Source organism: Corvus cornix, chromosome 14, assembly GCF_000738735.6.
Source record: "Corvus cornix cornix isolate S_Up_H32 chromosome 14, ASM73873v5, whole genome shotgun sequence".
In the NCBI taxonomy this organism is placed as follows: Eukaryota; Metazoa; Chordata; class Aves; order Passeriformes; family Corvidae; genus Corvus; species Corvus cornix.
The window spans coordinates 9,901,832-9,920,809 of NC_046344.1; the positions used below are offsets into that span (position 1 = coordinate 9,901,832).

Below are 18,978 nucleotides of genomic sequence, written 5' to 3' on the forward strand. Positions count from 1 at the left end.
AAAAGGAAACTGGCTTCAGAACTGTGACACAGACATGTATGCAACATAATTTAGCAAAGCTATATACAGAAGTGCACGGCACAGAGTGCACAGACTATGCCCAAAACAACATTAGAACTGAGGAAGGGAAGTATACACAGTATATTCAGTGTTTTCTCAGCTGTATGATAGACGCCAGATAATACAAAGAATCATTGATTTTATGAAATTTTTACACCTGTCCTTGTCTCCTTCAACTATCACATCTAAGAGGTGAACTATAAACCCTGAGTGAGTAAAAGGGGGGCAAAAGGAAAAGCTGTGCTTAATCTTTCAGAGAATGTAGTGACACAGCTGTCAGTGCTCATCCTTGGCGGGGGGCACACGTGCAAGCAGCCAGCAAAGTCTCACACTTACCAAGGAATAGAAGACAAATAATCTGACTGAAAGCTGAACCAGAGAGAAATCTGCTTTCCACTTAGATCAAACAAAGCTTAAAGGTATATGGGCTTCAAGAGAAAGAATGGAAACAAAGCAAGCCATTTCCAGCTGACTGGACATTATGAAGCCTGTGACAAGCCTGTTTCTTCTCAGTTGTCAAATTTTCACTTTCAATAAAAGTTAACATAATTATGATTATTTCAGGAAACCTTCCATGCAGTCATACTTACAAGTGGATCTTCACTACAGAGATGCTCTTCATTAAATAACTTCTACAAAATTTGAGCTGTTACTTGTCTGTTCTTTCTATGCCAGAGGAAGATTTCGTACCTGAGACAAATACTTGCTCCCAATGAAATCTATATTCTTCAATATATTGTAAAATTACATCCAAGCTACTAAACTGGAATTTCAAACCATTTGTAGATATACCAAAAATAGGATCAGGACAACATTCAGAGCTGTTTTCTTAACATTATAGGTAACTATTTCTGTCTTTGACTTCTTTACTCATAAGAATTATTTATTCATAAGATAGCAATTTGCATTTTTAATACTTTCAATGCCTCTTCATTATTACATATTTCTTACTTGTTTGTAGGAAAAAAGTATGAGGGTGCATTGTGATTTTCTTCTTTTTTTCTGGGTGGAGAACCACAAGCAAGAACTTTGGAAATCACACATTAGCACAAAATTCAAGTCAAACCATGTCCAAACAGCTCTGGCTGCCTGCACTTCAAAGCACTGGCAAACCCCCACACAGTGTTCTTCCAAGGTTTGCTCGATTGCCATAGTGGTGAATCATGCATGACCATAAAAGAAGCTGTGTGAATGTTGGTTGGGTTTTTTCTCTCCATACAGGAAACAATAAAACATTAATAAAAAAGTAAGGTCAAGAGAGAACTATAGAACTGTTCTTCAGTGAGATCTAAGTGGCCAATTTTTTTTTGACCTGGGACACCCAGTCAAAACATTCGTTATTGAAGATCTCACTGTGACTCACATGTTAAAATTCCAGAAACAGTTTTAACTCACCCCTAACTCTGACAAACTGTGACAAACAAACTCTGAAACATTTTATATCAATAAATCTGACAGAGTTTTGTATATGTCACTCCAGAGCATTCTAGCTTGTTTTGGGTTTATTACTCAGACAAAAATTAAAGTATGGCAAAATTTGTGTCACTTAGCTCATGGAAAATTTAATGTTTTGCAAAATTAGACATCAAGGCTAATGACGGAAGCATTAACATATATCATGAATTTGCATTACCACAAATCCTGATACAGAGATTATGAAATGTTTGTCTTTTCTTTTGAGAGGCATTTAGAGTTTAACAAAAGATCTGCATGTTCTCAAAAAAATTGCTCATCTTGCCAAACTTTTAAAAGTAAACGAATCTTTCAACTGTATGGCAAATCTTGCAAAATCTTGATTAGTACAATACTTCTCCAGAAATATTTCCTTTACAGCATTTCAATTTTTTTTTCTTGCAGATATAAACCTGATTTTTATTTCAACTATTATTCCTGTCAGTGTAGGATAGGATATGATCTATAAAATCTTTACATGAATTCCCTTTTTTGAAAGCACATATCCATTTAATGACAAATAAATCATTATATAATTCAAATAGCTAAGACCTGCTACTAGTGCTCTGAATAGTACAAAATGCATTCTAATTTATTTTCTCATTATGAGTATCTACTTGAGAAAAAAAGTGAATTGTAGGCTTGAATCTCAAGGGAGAAGAACAAGGAAAAGCAAAGCTGAGTGAAATATGAAGTTCAGATATCTTTTGGAACTCCATACTCATGTAGAAAATAGCCCTTCACTTCAGGATGTCAAAGTCAACATCTGAATTACCACTTTTGTACACCAAAAGCACACAGCAACAGTACAACAGTAGTTGCTGTATACTGACTTTCAAAAAACCTGTCTTTAAGGACAGTCAGTCAGGTATGAAAATAGCAGAAAATTTAAGACTTCTGTGCAGCATTAAATATCACCCATTCAACTGTCAGTCCTACTCAAAAACCTGTTTTTATTTAATAATTTTCAAAGTAAGCATTAAGCTAACAAATAGCTTTCAGTAGACAAATTTTACAGCTTCAGCTCTTGTCTAGATTAAGAATATTGAAATTTAAATATCATAAAAATGTAAAAGTAAAGCTGTAACATTTCAAATAAAAGACTTCCTATTTCCAGTGAACATATATCTGTATGAAATGTGTTTGCTGTTGACAGGGGCTGATGAGAGCCAACTGGATTCAGCATTAATTTACAATTGTTTCAAACATACATAATACAGAACATTATGCCAAAGTCAAATGAGAACAGTAAAGCTCCTTTACAAAATACAGCTATGTTTAACAGTTTCCATTAAGTTGGTTTTTGGCACCAGAAAGATTCCTATGACCCAATTTCCACCTGCTTATTGGCTTTATATACCATCCAAAGTAAAGCACCAAATGGGAAACTGCTAAGGAAAAGGTAACAAAACATGAAGGTTTTTACAGTTTGCCATGTGTATGACATTATTTCTCCACTTAACTTATGAAAAATAATTATCGGTTAGGGAAGTGATGGAGACTGTGAACATTAATTTTCTTTAGGGAAATGCAAGTTAGGAGATCAACTGATTGGTGTTCTGACAATTTATAGCAGCAAACAAATAATCACAAACATTTATTAGAGTTACTATATAAATCCCAATATTTTTATATCCTGTGTGTGGGTTTCACATAATTATGAATGCAAGAGTCAACAATGCAGTATCAGGTAATGCAAACACTAATATTTGATTCCAAGTCCTAGATCTTTTTCAAACAGATGGCTTCCCAATGGTGATATTTATTGAATTAAAATTCCATTTGAGCTTTTCAGGGGAAAATTGTTTAACTGAAACCATATTTAATAATTTCTAATTGTATATGGGCAAAACAGCTCAAGCTAATGGGCGGTAAGTTAGGAGGTCTCATGCTGCAAATGTAACACAACATTGGCAAGTGCAACAATGGCAAATTTATAACATTTCAAATAGAAAATTTCTCCACAAGGTAAAACTTACATCTTAAAATTCTGTGGGGAAACACACTGGCAACTTTCCCTTATGTGCAGCCTCTCAAAAAGCTTTATCTCAGTCTCTTTCAGCCACCCAAGAAACATCAATAATCAAATCCATTCAAGCCACTTCAATTGCACCTGTTTGCACAAGGCTTGAACTCTAACTTGTCTGAAGTTGATTTAGTTACCAAAATCTCATTATATACTGCTATTTATTGACTCAGTAATTTCAAACATCTATTGGTTTGCATAAGCCTGTGCAAAAGTGAAATTAAGTTCAGCCCTGAATACATTTGGAGTGTCTTGTTTATAAAATTGGTCTTTTTATTAAAAAGCAGTTAATAACACACAGTTTGTACTTGGTCTATACAAAGTCCCTAAAGACTTTGAATTCTGCACTGCAGATTTTTAAATTGAGGTCAAAGAAATTACAGTATGCTTTTGGGAAAGAAGAAAAAGTTTTCAGGAAGGTCAGACCAATGAATCTTTGGAAACCCTGGCCTTAATATACTAATTAGGTCAGCCTGAAATAAAAAGTAGCTTGTTACATCATTTGGCTCTTCTGCAAATAAAGATGGTATTTTCTTAATTCCCACTTATTTATTACATATTTTCATGGAATCATAGAATATCCTGAGTTGGAAGGGACCCACAAGGATCATCGAGTCCAACTCCCGGCCCTGTGCAGGACATCCCAACAATCCCACCATATGCCTGAGAGCATTGTCCAAATGCTCCTTGAACTCCTAAGCATCAGACCATAAAGGAAAATTTGCTTTGTACTTCAAAATTATTTTAAATAGGTGGCTTAAATACACTTCTCCTGCCCACTATCTTCCACCAAGGGAAAGCTTGCTATTAAAATCACTCAGATGTTTTAACCACAGTCACATTTCGATGTGTACCTTTATCATAAGGGACTTGTCATATAACTGTAGTGCAAGCTCAATCAACTATGTTGCATATAATCAAAAACTTATAAAATCCAAATAATTCAATGTTAGCACGGTTTGAAGGTTACTCTGATTGCTTTTACTGTAATGGTAATAGCTCATCTAAGATGTAGCTATTCCTTTAGAGAAGATAATTCCCACAATATACTTTGTAGCATCTTCATATTCCCTCATCTTGGAAAAACTCCTGATCCTATTTATGTGATCTACACTAAAGAAACTAACTAAAGGTTACTTTTTAAAAAAACAAAAAAGAAAGGTATTTGTATTTTTACTTTATATTAATAAATCTCTTCCTTGTATATTTAAGGAGAAAGAACCTCCAACTGAAGCAAGCCTGTTGGGTGGTGTTTCAACACTGCAATTCTATTAGTCTTGATTGCACTTGCCTTTTCCATTCCCCCTTTCTTTACCTACAAGGCTTCATAAGGTGGTCAAGTCACTCCTCATGCACACTCCAACAATGCCGTCTGTCCCATTGTCACATGAGGGTCCAACAGCCCAGCACTAGGAGAAGAAAGATTTCTTCAGAAGTTCCTGTGATACTAAAGTTACGTTCATGTCCACACACTACTACTTCAGGGCAAGGGAAATAATGTGAAAACTAACAAATGTTCACCTTTTAAATTGAGAGCATTGTGTACTCCAGGACTCCACAAGCTTTTAATCAGAAGCATTAATTACAGTATTTCTGTTTAAAAAGGTGATTTTCTGTTGCAGCAATCTAAGACTGCAACTTCGAAAAAAAGTCACATGAAGGTCAGGAAGCTATAAATGCTAAAGTTAATTTGCACAAAAATCCCTCTTTTACTGCACACATTCAACACTGATATCACAGCAAAATATTTTTAACTTTACGCTGTAAATTTAAAAAAAAGTGTAAGTGACATGTATGGTTCAACTTGGCTAAATTATTTTGGACCAAAGTAAGCTCAAGTTCAAGCCTGAGGTGCTTCTATTACAGACTTGGATACTGTACTTTGCAGGCACTGCATATATTACATGAAGAATTATATCCTAAGCAAATTAAAAATTTTTTTTATAGTTTGCTACCTTTCTTTGTGAGCCCCAGAGACTTTTTCTCTACACTCAAAGAACTCTCTCTGCATAAATAATGCATTTTATGAGTTCCTACTCTGCGTGGTTTTTATATCCCAGACACCTTCAAGCCACCTTCACAAGCCTTCTCCTGGAGATATCTGGCTCACCGATAATGTGCGTAGTTGGCAGAAGGTACGCGACTTTTAAAAAAAGCAATCTTTACTTTTTGCTTAGATGTTCTATTAAGTCCAAACACAGCACAAGAGAAAACACTGTACTGGAATAAAACAAAAGAAAGACTTTGTACAAACTTTAAAAAAAACTTGAATGTGAAATTAATGTTAAAGTCTTCATTCAAAAAATAAAACTGTAAGGATACAAAGAGAGCATACATGGAAGTTGAAATAAAAAATAAATTGAAGCATTGTTTCTTCTTTGGTATGCTCTGTCTTCCACACAAACTCAAAAGCAAAAATAATAATTAGATTATTAAAACAAACAAAATCCAAATTCAACTTACTGCCATTTGTAATGCAATCAGAGCATTCCAAGTAAGTGGCCTGAACCTTAGAGTCCTGGTCTGTCTGTTAGGGAAGACGGAATGCACTAGATGTGAACTGAAATTAGTATGTCTCACAACACTGACCACATGCAACAGGATAAACCCTTCTCTTTGTGCTTACATGATGCTTAAACTACACCAGGAGAATATTTGAAGAGAACTGTAGCAGATACTAAATGTCACTGGAAAGTATTTTTGTGTATTTATTCAAAGAATTTTAAAAACATTTTGCCTTTTCCTACAAATATCAAGATGAAAAGTTTATGTTGTCCCACAGAACTCCATTCCTGCATGAATACAGAAATATTAACCAAGAATACTTGGACTATGATTTCTAAGAACAGCTATTCTAATTGTTCTTATACTTCATTTCCCCTGCCTCCTCCCACCTGCATTATTCCTGTGCACCATTCAAGTTGCATTAAAAACCAGCTTCTGTGTAGCAGTGTAACTGCCCAGGTAGGTTTACAGTGAATATTTATCTGCGGGACCCCAGGCATGCTTTCAGTGCCTACTGCCGTGAAGACATCTCAAAAAGTAAGATTTTGTATTTTTGCCTAAGGGAACTGCTCAGAATGAGCTTCTATATGAAGTCTCTTAGACAGTGATTATGTTCCAAATTCATAAAACCTTCATACACATTGTTTAAACTAACATCCTCACCGAATGAACACACATTTCTAACTCCATGCTCTGTGCTGGGAGTTTACCAGGAAAAGTTGCATTGCAGGTCTTTTCAGGACAAGAAGGTGGAGAGGGGCAGGGAGCGAGATCACTGCATAAACTAAGACTCTATAAAACAACACTGTCCCCACGCATTGAATTGAAATACAGAATAACACAGCTTAGTTAAAACACTATGGAGGCAGAGGGAAGGGGAAAGGACCAAGACACAAAAACATGGTATTTTACAGCGCAGACAGACCCAGGAATGATTTCAGAAAGAACAAATGAGGCAGAATAACTTGTTTATGTGTTTATGGAATAAGTGTTTATGATCATATTTGTCAAATGAAATTGAAGAAAACTGTCATACCTGATTTTGTCAAAAAATTTATAATAGATGTAAAACAAGTTAATTCACCATGTACTGCTTTCATGGAAAAAATTCACGTAGTCCCGAGTAAAGAAGTACTAAATTCATTTAAGCAATTATTCTTTTAATATGCAATAATGCCTCACATGAAAATAAAATATACTTATGGAGCTTAACTGAATTCAGTCTCAGAGTAGCTTCAGATATGTAATTATCATTTCCATTTTACAGATGGAGAAACCAGAGACGCAGAAGGGTTAAAGTGTGTTGCCCAATGTCACCCTAAAAACTGGTGGCTAAGCTGACGGTGAGGAAAATCAGATTATCCAGCGCCATCCTACCAGGAAAAAAAATTATCTGTCTCATAAATAACAGAGCAGCTCAGAAGTGTTTCTCCACTTTGCCAACATTGTGGATAAATGTTGGCAGTGTAAATGTGTGGAATTTGGCATAGAGCCTCTTTCCTTACAATGTGTCATTCATCCTCATTTTTAGCAATTCAGTGGCTGTTCCTTTTAGGTGGCTATTAAAGGGAAGAATAACAGAACAAAACTAGATAATAGAACACACATATTACACTAATGAAACATAAGTGAAGTAGAACATCCTCTAGTAACTTTGTAGCATTAAAACAGCTCTACAATAACCATCAGATTAAGTGCCAGAGCTGTTCTAGTCCTGGGATCTATTGAAATATTCATTTTTCTGGTTTGATTTTGTTGGAAAAATGTGAAGTTGATTGTGATACGATTTTATAGTAAACTGAAAGAAGTGCCAGTAAAATTGCCAGAGCAATTTACTCTATCTAGAGCAAGCAAAGACAGGAAATACTGTACTCTTTCCCCTTACAATGCTGTAAATCTTCACAGCTTCCCTGAAGAATCATCCTCAACTAAAAACTTCAGCTAAATACAATATTAAATTCACATTTACAAAACACTTGAAATCTCTGCAGGTTGACTCAATTTTGAGTTTCCCAGCCACAGCTACTTACATATAGTACCAATAATTAAGGATTTCTGTCTTCTGAGAATAAGATTGTGTCTCAAGAATAAAAAGCACTGCGAAGCCAAGAAATCCTTTAAATTGTATCTTATTCTACACCAAGTTTGAAAATGCATTTGTGAACTGTTCTGGTTAAGTTGTATGCTGCTGTATAATCCTCATCAGAGCAGTGGAAATACAAATAAACTGAAGGAGAAGAAAAATTCATTATTCATATTTGTTATAAAATCTCAACTAAGTGCATATAATAACAAAGATCAAAATGTTTGCAGATTCCCACCAACCAGGAATTTCAGTGTTAAACTTGTGATAAACATTCCAGGGTGGAAGAGAGACAAATCACTCTATGAGGAATTGCTTTAGTTTCAGACAAATGATTTCTAGAGACTTTTCAGCTTCCAAGTTCAGGATAATGTAGAATACAATATCCAGTAGCACGTATGGCATAAGAATTGGGTGTTGTACAAGGGAACTCAGGCAGCTGCTCAAACTCCAAGCCTTGCATTTGTAGTTCCCTCTCAACTCAGTGCTAAAAGAAAAAAACATCTTCCAGAGCATGAAAGGTGTGAGACAGTTGCAGCCACGTGAGAGTGAGCTGGATCACAGAGAAGTGCATGAACTGGCATGTCTGAATATGACTAAGTGCCAAGCAGTTCTACAGTGATTTAAACATGGCTCAGACTTCAGGAAATGAAGGGGGAGTGGGACACTGATTTTGAATGTGGCATAATATTATTTAATCACTAAGCCATTACCTTCTTCTAATGAAATATAAGTAAAGCACTCATGATTTTCAATTCAACTATGTCAATTCTCCAGTTATTCTTCTGTTTGGATATTTCAAATTTTATAAGGGCTGTTAACTCCCTGCCTTGGTTTTATTATTAAGCAGATACTGTGTATCTATGATTATGGATGCTTTAACTTATTTATATTACCCATTTTTTCCATTCCAGTTTCCAGTAATAATTTCAGTTACCTAAAACCCAGACAGAGCATGCTAAATTGGATCCACCCAACCAGAGAGATCACTGGCACAGTTCGGAATTTCTCTCAGAATCATTCACACTGATTTCTGTTCCACAGAAAAAAGTCTGGAACATGGCAGCACCCTCAGTTTGTAATCTACAGTAATAGCTCTGTGTGGTTCACACTAAAAGTTTTGAAAATTCAGTGTGGTGGGATTTTTTTTTTAGTTTGAATATAGATAGATCTTAGTAGGGCTCTCCTAATCTATGGAGTAAACACTGATGTCTGGTAGGTTCAGAATACACAAAGCAAGAGCAGCAATGAAAAATATATAAAACTCACAAGTCTTGCAAATTTTTCTGATCTACTACAAGTACTTGTATTTACATCTCACTACAGTAAACATTTTTACTTTCTGTTTTTCTAGGTTAGACTACATTAAACTTGGCAAGCAACTCACTTCTCCTTAGAGGAAACTTGAAAATCATCTGACCTTTTTGCCAGACTGAACTCTAAAGCTATCTGATATGCAAATATATTTCAGCATTAAGAAAAAAGGACAAACCCCCAAGTTTCCTGAAAATGAGTTAGCTGGCACTTACATTACTCAGAACACTAGACAAGTGTCAGCTTCCTGCTGTTTTTTCCCAGAAGTTTCTACAGTTGGACTGTTAGCAAGTATAACTCCAGTCAGATTTATAGGCCAGAAAGATCACTTACTCTGTTCTGTTTCCCACAGTACTGAGATGCCAATGCTTGGCCTTATTCTTCCTGTGCATATCATATACACATCTGCAGTCATCACATACTCCCATCTAGAGCTAGACAACACATTTTTGTATTTTATTTTTAGAATGTGCCTTGCAATACGACCAAGACCTCCCAAAACCAGGATGGAATAGAAACTGAATATTCTCTTCAAAGACTGCATGATGGCTTTCTCAGCAAAATCTGCTAACAGTAATTATCTATAAACTGAAAAACTAAGCAGAAAGCTGAAAAACTTAAAGTATATCTAGCATCTTCCAGCTGTCCCAAAGAAACATACAGATAGTAAACCTACTAGGAATGCTTGATAAGAAAATATTTCTCACTTTTACAAACTAAAATTAAATGACTAAATGAGGTGTCAGGGTTCTTATTAAGGATGTAAAAAGAATCAAGTAAAGGAATTTGTACAATACAAACCATTTCTTTCATTTTCCAGTGTCTATTTGACTAAATGTTTGTGTATTGTTTGCTAACATAAAAAAACCCCCTAGGTTCTTGTAAAGGTTTGTGATATAAATACCATAGTATTGGCATTTAATAGAAGAGCTGTGCAAACAACTAGTAGCAACCTTAGAGCTTGTTACACTATTACATTCATGTTAAACAGTAGTATATCAGTGACTATGAATTAGTTGTCGCTAATAAGGACAAGACACATAAAATCTTCCCCAGTGTGAAACATCTATATGCTGTGGTCCAGCTGAATGCTCAACACTTCCAGGCAGTGTTGATAGAATTGCATGCTATTCAACAAGACAGGAAAAAAACTATCTTTTCTCACTCTAGTGTCACATTTGTCAAAGGGCATCCCTGCACAAAATTTTACCTGCACAAGACTTTTCAGTTCTGTTTAAGAAACATTAAATGTGAAGACATAGGCAAGAGTTCAACAACTAATTAACTTCTTCTCATCTTTACTGATAACCTTTGTCCATTTTCCTTCAGGAATAGTAGGATTTTTTTGGTTTTGGTTTTGGGTTTTGCCTCCAAGCAAAACTCTTGCAGTTTTCTCTAGCTTTGATCATGTTTGACAATACACAGCTCTCAGGCTGTTAGATGAGCTCTTTGTCAGTGCCCCCAGCCTTCCCACTTGCAGGAATCCCCTTGCACTGGTGGCAGCACAGCTGAACACAATCCTTGCAGTAAGTTGAACAGTCACCATGCCAGATTATTCATTTTATGTTCCACTTCAGGTAAATATTCTGCATGTGGAGATGCAGTGCTCTACCCATGAACACACTGAGATTACACAGATTGCCTGAGTCATACAACAGCCTGTGAGAGGTAAAGAGACTGCAATTTCAAACACAGTGATAATTTCAGTTCTTGCAGAGAGAAACAACGTGAAGCCTATTTGCCAAAATGAGTAATAGAGCTATAAATACTGATTACAGTTCACAAACCTACCTTAAACTGTGTGATTACATTTGAAATTGTACTCCATGTTCAATTCAAAGCACAACGTTTATCCCAATAATTTATTCCTAAATATAAAGGTAAAATACACACAAGTAAAACTGTATGTAATGCAAACATTCAACATTTTTCAAAGGTTTTTTTACTGCATTTCTAAATGCTGTGTTTATGTGTGTGTTTGTTTTCAGAAATGCATTCAGGAAACAAGAAAGTGTTTTGTTTAGCTAACATAAGTGAGCATTTTGTAAATAGAAGTAGATGAGAACGTGATAGCCACCTTTAAATTAGTTGTGCATTACCTAAAACTGTTGAAATATGCTCAGGAAGGAACGCAGGGAAGAACCTTTATTTAAGAAACTGGAATTCAGGACATATCACAATTCTTTTCTTGTCTGAACTCCTGTAGAAGCAAAACACAGAACTTTCCAAATTCCTTATATGAGAAAACATCTACACTAGATTGAAAAGCATCTACTGACAGAAAATCTTCTGTTTCACCAAAATACACGGGCCTGAGTGCCTGTTTTGGCAAGCCAGAATAAGAAAGTCTATATGCTTTTGAAGATACTGGGACACATGCACAAAAGCTTCTAGCTCGTGCTCATAAAACTCACACCCTAAGATTAGGTATCATACACACAAAAATAAACCAGACAATGTCTCTTCAAATATGAGTTTGTACATTCAGCATGTCTTCAAAATTGCCAGACTATACTGGGAATCCTCTCAGAACACTGAAGCCTTTTTTTGCCATGAAAAATAGTACACTTTCCTCAGAAAATGCTACTTTTTACTGTTGCTTATTAGATCTATTTTATATGTTGGAGTAGCAATTTCAAACACACATCTTTCACAGATTACTTCCGCGGCAGAAAAACAGCTCCACCTGCTAACATTTGAGTGCTACTAGTATGGAAATATATTAAATTGAGCATCATTCTGTTCTTTAGTCTTCTTACAAATTCAACAGTTTTGTAGAGTTTGTATAGCTGCTGCTATAATTTTTTTCAGGATAAACTACATTAATTTAGATTTTAGTATGAGCTAGTCTTCATACCTAATTGACTTACTACTACTGTCATCATCAGTGTTTCAAAATACCTTTCAGAGTAGTTGCAAGGAAAAGAGGTATTTGTTAAAACCATCAGTCTGAAATATTTTCATACTTAGTTTATATTTAGTCTAATTCTTCTAGCTCTTTTTTCAAAAAGCAAAAAGAAGGCATAAAGAAGCTAAAAGACATTAAACAAATGATTCTGCCACTGAATCGCCACTTTACTTCAGACACATCCTCATCCCAAATTTCATGTTAGACATGAATTAGATGGACAATAAGATGTTAAATTCCTGTTCTTGGGCATTATTAAAACCAAAGGTGTGAGTCTCAAAAATTCCTCTCAGCATAGTTGCAAATATCCATTACAAATTATTATTAAGATGTTATAAACACTTCAGAACATCTTAGTGCTGCACCCTCTACAAGACAGAAGAATTTACTTCAATTAAGAAACCTGACTGAAGTACTAAAAATACAGTGATCTGTTCTATGAGAATGGAATGCTACACATTTCAAGCAACACCTCATTTACCTCCTAAAATTTGCCAAAATATGAACACTTCCCATTAACTTCTTCACAGACTCATCGTTTAGTACCACCATCCTTTAATCTGTTTTAGTAACAACTACTGTAAAACCTCAGGGGAGTATGGCACAACCCAGCAGAAAGGGTGATTAGTCTACAGGTGAGGAAGCCCAGTAATACTGAGGTGAAATTCTCTGGTAAATCATCTCTTTGCAACACTGTGTCATTCATTGAAGACAACATGCTCAGCACAGGACCAAACAACTGAACTATTATTTCCACTTTCAGCAGTTCTACGCTATTGTAGTAAGAAGTTTCTAATCATAACTGGCAGCTTCTCAACAGCACATCAAAAATAGGATAACTGAAATTAAATCGAGCATATGAGAGAATTGAAAGGAAAGGCTGAAGCGTAAACCTTTTCTAAACAGAACGGAGAGTCAATTTTACATTACTGTGATATTGTTAGCAAATATGTATCAGTTATTTATTGCAAATGAGACAAGAAACTTCCCGTAATGCAAAAGACACATGCATATGCTTGGAGCAGACTTATTTTTGAAGTAAGAAGCATCCTACAATTAAATCATATAACATCTAATTTAAAAAAACTCCACCCCCCTGAGTATATACATGAACTAAACATGTTCAGTCATCCTTAAACATTCTAAGTTTAAAATCCAATTTGAAAGAAATATTCAAAGTTGTAACATATTCAGAATCAAACAAAATAGCCATTCTTACCTCAGTAACAGTGCAAAGCTTTTTGAGGCTTATAAAAGGAACTGGTAACTTCAAAAAATTTTTTTTGAAGCAATCAACTTTAATACAATCGTATTTTCAGTCATTCGATGGATTAAAACCAGATCACAGATTAGGATTCAACTGGCTCAGCACAGCCACAACGTCCAGACTTTCATGTTCAGCTGCACACCACTACCAACCCCATCACACAGGGTCACTCTGGTACAACATTGTTTGCAAAACTTGTAGACTATAGACTGGCTCATGTATAAATACAACTATCAGCTCTTTTAAGAAATTAATATAAGCACAGGGAAATCTAACTTTTTCCAGTTTGGCTGAATGTTTTCCATATTGCATTTCTGAACAGATGTGTTCCATACAACTTAGCCTTGAGCTGGGACCAACTTGTGATCTGCTATAGCACTCATGGAAGCACATGGCTGCCAATAATTATTCTGATGGGGAAAAAAAAAACTTTTTAAATGAGCTTCCTGCATACCTGTTAGAGCAAAAAGAACATCTTAAATATGAATACAATGACCCTACAAACCTCAGTCTAACCCACCATCTATTGCTCAACATCCAATGAGGGTATGGCAGTATTTCTGTAAAGCACACATGGAGTGTTAGTTTAGTGTAAGTTTAAAGCTGCAACAGTACAATACAAACAAGCAAATGTTTATTCATTTACTAAATGTACTGTGGAGTAACTCAAGGAATCTGCTTCAATGTACATATCTGCTCTGCCGGCAGTAGTCTAAACACATCAAAAGCTAAGAACTTTTGATTTTCAGGACTCATCTTTATGCTCCGAATTGCCGAGGACATTTTTGTCTGCATTACATTTACTATGATTTAAAGACAGAACAAATCCAGGGTAGTAGATGTTTTCTGGGCACCGTGACAGAACTCAGAAGTTTAAAGAAAGAAAGAATTGCAACATTTACTTTTTCCCGCAATCACCAGAAGTTTTAGCTTTCCATCTCTCTCTTGGTTTTACCACTGGGTCCATAATAAAATTTAGTTCTCCATCTAAATCATCTGAAGCTTTTAACTTTTTCTCCAAACCATAAGCTCAAATCTTACACCAAGAACAGGCCGTTGCACTCGCAGCAATCTTAATTTCACATGGAATTCATTCAGTCTCTTACCTGCCCCCATTCAAATCCATGCTTTAGGGACACTCACACTCTTCCCCGAGTCTAAATTATGCAATTATCTCTACTTCTCATTTACCAGCAACTTCCTATATCCTGTGCTGCAATCCTGTGCATTTTGACACGTTAATACTTCTCACCCATAAATACTTGAGATAAAATTGAAAATTATTACTTCAAATACAGTTTTAACGTACTTTCTGAGGCGAGCAATGAAGTACTCCATCACTACAGATAAATTATCACTGTCAAGTCTAAGTTCCAGCCAAATAAGCCCATTCTTGTTCCTCTGCGGTGGCAGGATTTCAGCTCACCTACCTCATTTGTCGCTGAGCCAGACCTCCCTCATGTTTCTCCACACCATTTCCTCAGATACTCCCATGTTCAGGCCTACACTGCCAAGTGCCCCTTTTTTTTTTAAACACTCCTCACAAAATTCCCGTATTTTCTCAAGGCAATTCCTCACGTCCTTCAATGCCATCTTCCAGCGCTTCTATACATTGTTGATTGTTGCTTCCTACACCCTCCTCAGCGTCCCCCCAGCTCCGTCCCCTCAGAGCCAGCGGTGAGGACCGGCCGCTCCTGACCCTGCCCCAAGCAGGAACCCACCCAGCTGCACGGCTGCTGAGGAAAATGTCCCACGTCAGCGCTACCGAAGGCAAGGTAATACTGGCTCCTTCGGACAGTCGGAAGGCACAGGCACAACCCCTCAGGGCGGCTGCAGCCCCCGGCGCCACACGGCCGGCAGGGAGGGCAGGGGCGGCGGCCCCGCCGCCAGCGCCCGCCCGGCTCTGAAGGGAGCGGGAGAGGAGCGGAGAACCCGAGCTCGAGCTGAGCCGGGACAACGCTCCCAGGCACGCGGGGGAGGCTCGGGGCTGCCGGGTGCAGGGCCAGGAGCTGGACTCGACGATCCTCAGGAGATTCTGTGATTCAGTGACCTCTGAAGTCAGTTAACAGCACAAACCCCCACCGAGCAGGAACCCCCAGAGCCATCACAACTAGTGATGACAGCTTTGCTTGCCCAAAACAAATTCTACACACATATTTTAAACGTACATTATGAAATAAATGTGGATCTAATTTAAGCTACATTCTTTCCCTCCTAGAATTAATTATTTCATTTAAGGCACAGGGAAGTGGACCAAACCCCACACAACAGCGAGGCCTGGTGCAGGATCAGTGGGGCCAGTCCCTGCTTAGGACACCACCATCCCTGACCTCTGACACTCGTCCACCCAAATTCAATGTTAGAAATATTACAGCCCCCTCAAGCACAGTTTAGTAGCTTACCCAGGTTATCAACAGATAAAATCAAACACACAAAGACTAAGACATGCAAGAACACTGCTTTCTTAAGAGGTATTAATTATTGATAGACATCAGTTGATGAGGCTGACAGCTGGACTGGGGGCCTCACAGAGTTAGACCTAAAGACAGTCAGAATTTACCCATGAAAATATTAGTGAAATTTTGCAGCTTCAGTGAAACCCACAGAGAAGGCCAAGAAGACAATCAACGTGAGAAGATGTTCTAGACACAAGGAGAGGATGTTCTTGTTATGGGACATTAAGAGTGTACAAGGAAGAATTTGTGGATAATATGTAGCAACTATACCTTTGCTTGTATAGCTAATTGTTTTACAGCCTCATCATTGTTTGCTAAGCAGCCAGTCTCAATAGGCCACAGCCATTGTGAAGAGGTATAAGAATTGCAGTAGAGAAAATAAAAAATCTTTTCTATCTCTCTCGAATATGGATTATGACTAGTGTGTGCTATTATGTCCGCCTCGACAAAAGCCACATCTGGGGACTAAGACATGCAAGAACCCTGCTTTCTTAAGCAGTATTAATTATTGATAGAGATCAGTAACATCCTGCTTCTCATAATGACAACTGAGAGGAGGCACGTAGAAATACTGGGTATAGCTGTTAACCTTTGTAGTGAAGTATGTACGTAGCCTACTCTGAAGAAACAAGTTATAAGGGATTGTATTGTGATGTAATTAAGACCTGTATTTTCCCTGCAGGTATGTAAGCATTGCTGTTCAAGAGCGAAAAAGATCCTAATGGCCTCGGGGTACAGACTCCAGGTGGATTCTCTGTGTCAGCTCAGCCCTCTGTGTCTCTTGAGCAGCTAATTCCTTGCCCCTTAACCTGTACTTCTGACAATCCCTTTAAATGCTTTTGTAGCCTTTTGTCATCATGACTCTTAAGCTCTGTCCCAAATCATGTTATGCCAGTTCTTTAGGATATACAGTTAATAATTCACTCCAACATTTGGAGAGAACACTGTGTGATTTACCTGAATCACCTCCAAGAGAGATGAATGCTCTATACAACTTTTATTAGGTGTTGCACATATTCAGAGAATTAAATTTGCAAATTGGTTTGGATACTCAAGATGAAAGGGATTTAAGTATTTAGTCCCAAGGTCAAGAGAGTCCTGGGGAAGAAAAGTCTCTGGCTCCTTGAGAGCAGAAGAGTTCAGTTACTAATTTTCCCTTGCATCACTAATAGCAAGACTTCTTTCCCACATTTTAGTGTGAGAATGTGATGATAGAGCTGCTATTAAACGATTTAATTATAGTACTTCTGGGAGTATTCTAAGGTTAGAAATGCAACATTTCACATTTAACATCTTGAAATTATTTTTCCCTTTGCAATGCCAGTTCACAATCATTTAAAAACCCATGAATTTTGACATACCTTCAAACAGGTTATTCCATGTTTAAATGGCAGTGCTTCCCACTCTAGTGTAAATACTGTATGATGAAGCCTTCTTAATATTCCACTCTTACCCAGCAATGGTTTTGAACTTGCTGATTTGTAGAACTCTTTTGTTTTCACCCCTCCAAGGGAAACACAGAGCGATTTAAATCTTACGACAACAGGCTTGCTTTTCTTGGTTACATTTCACAAATATCTTGAAAATAGTCCATGAAACAAAAGGGTCTGATACTCAGGATGGCCAAAAAATTGTTATATTAGGAAGAAGGAAAGAAAAGAAAAAAAAAAAGATTTCACTAAAACCATTTCAGGTGCTAATAAATAAAAACAAGCCAGTTCCTAAGAAAATGTCTTTAATTTTCATGTTATGGAAATACATGTTTTGGTTTTATTTCCATGATACAAAAATTTAAATATCAAACATTTTCTGAAATCTACCAATGCAGATCCTTTTTTAAACAAATAAAGGGCTGGTGCAGTTAGCAGGTTTATCACAGGTACCAAAAAACATTTTTTACAAAATCAGGATTTAAAAGTGGAAACAACAACAGATGTGAAAAAGAAAAACTACCTCCCACCAGGAAAATATTGTTTGAGAAACTTTCAAGTTACAGTTTTTTGAAAGGGTAAGGTATGTGTAATGCTGGTATTTAGATGAATACCACCTGCACAGGGGTGTAGAGAACAGAAATTCAAAAAAATGTTCCCAGGTAAAGTAACTGGTAGAAAGCAATACATGAAACTGCAGTTCTACCTGTTTCCAGAATGCTGACAGCATACTGATGCTGCCTGAAAAAACAGCTAAATATTAGGAGAGCTGTGGTAACTCCCCAAGCAGAGGAAACGGCCTAGCACAAAATCACAGAGTGCCAGTTCTTGTTGTACAGTTCATAGCCAGCATGCCAAAGGAGGTGACTAAAAGGACATTGAGTCTTGCTTCTTAAACCTAACATCAGTTACAACAGCAAGGATTTCACAGGATCAACGACAAGTCATATACTAGGTGATATACACACAAGTAAAATTGACAGTGATTGTTCAAGAAACAGTTTAAAATAATTAAACTGATTTTCAGGACACATACTGCTTTGTTAACACCACTTTATTTAAATAAAGTATGGCTTCCAAGAGGTGTATTCTCTTAACTGCTTTCAAACAATTCCACTTGTTAAGGCAGTTGTTTCCTACCATGTTTCAGGGACCTCAAAAATTCCAGTGGAACTAGTTGTGAGGCTTCCTAAAAGACAGAATCATAGAACAAAAATTAAATCAAGCTTGGTGGTTTTTTTGTTTTTTCAGAGGATATTAAGACATATTTTCCTGTAGAGGGAAGCTCTAGAAACATTACTGGTAAGTCAATATTTATAAAGAGAAACCAAGAGACTGTTTATGAATAGGCACTTAAAAAAAAAAAAAAAAAAAAAAAAAAAAAGAAAAGAAACAGGAAAAAAATAAAGGTTCATTTCAGGCTTCTTACATAAATGGTAAATACTGTATTTTTAACCCTAATAATTAGGTAATTTCA

The 18,978-nt window shown here is 36.6% G+C and overlaps 1 protein-coding gene and 1 long non-coding RNA gene across 3 annotated transcripts in view; both read right to left on the minus strand.

Annotated features, from left to right (window-relative positions):
• Positions 1 to 15,494, minus strand: part of LOC120410801 — a 55,243-nt gene extending 39,749 nt beyond the window's left edge. Inside the window, exon 1 of the long non-coding RNA XR_005603138.1 lies at positions 15,337 to 15,494. This is a non-coding gene — a long non-coding RNA (uncharacterized LOC120410801). The remainder of the gene's footprint in view (positions 1 to 15,336) is intronic.
• A 2,295-nt stretch (positions 15,495 to 17,789) lies between these two features.
• Positions 17,790 to 18,978, minus strand: part of PARN (poly(A)-specific ribonuclease) — a 48,727-nt gene continuing 47,538 nt past the window's right edge. For both annotated transcript variants that reach the window (XM_039560389.1, XM_039560390.1), the window contains exon 24: positions 17,790 to 18,690. In XM_039560389.1, coding sequence (XP_039416323.1) covers positions 18,638 to 18,690 — 53 coding nt within the window. In that variant the 3' untranslated portion in view covers positions 17,790 to 18,637. The remainder of the gene's footprint in view (positions 18,691 to 18,978) is intronic.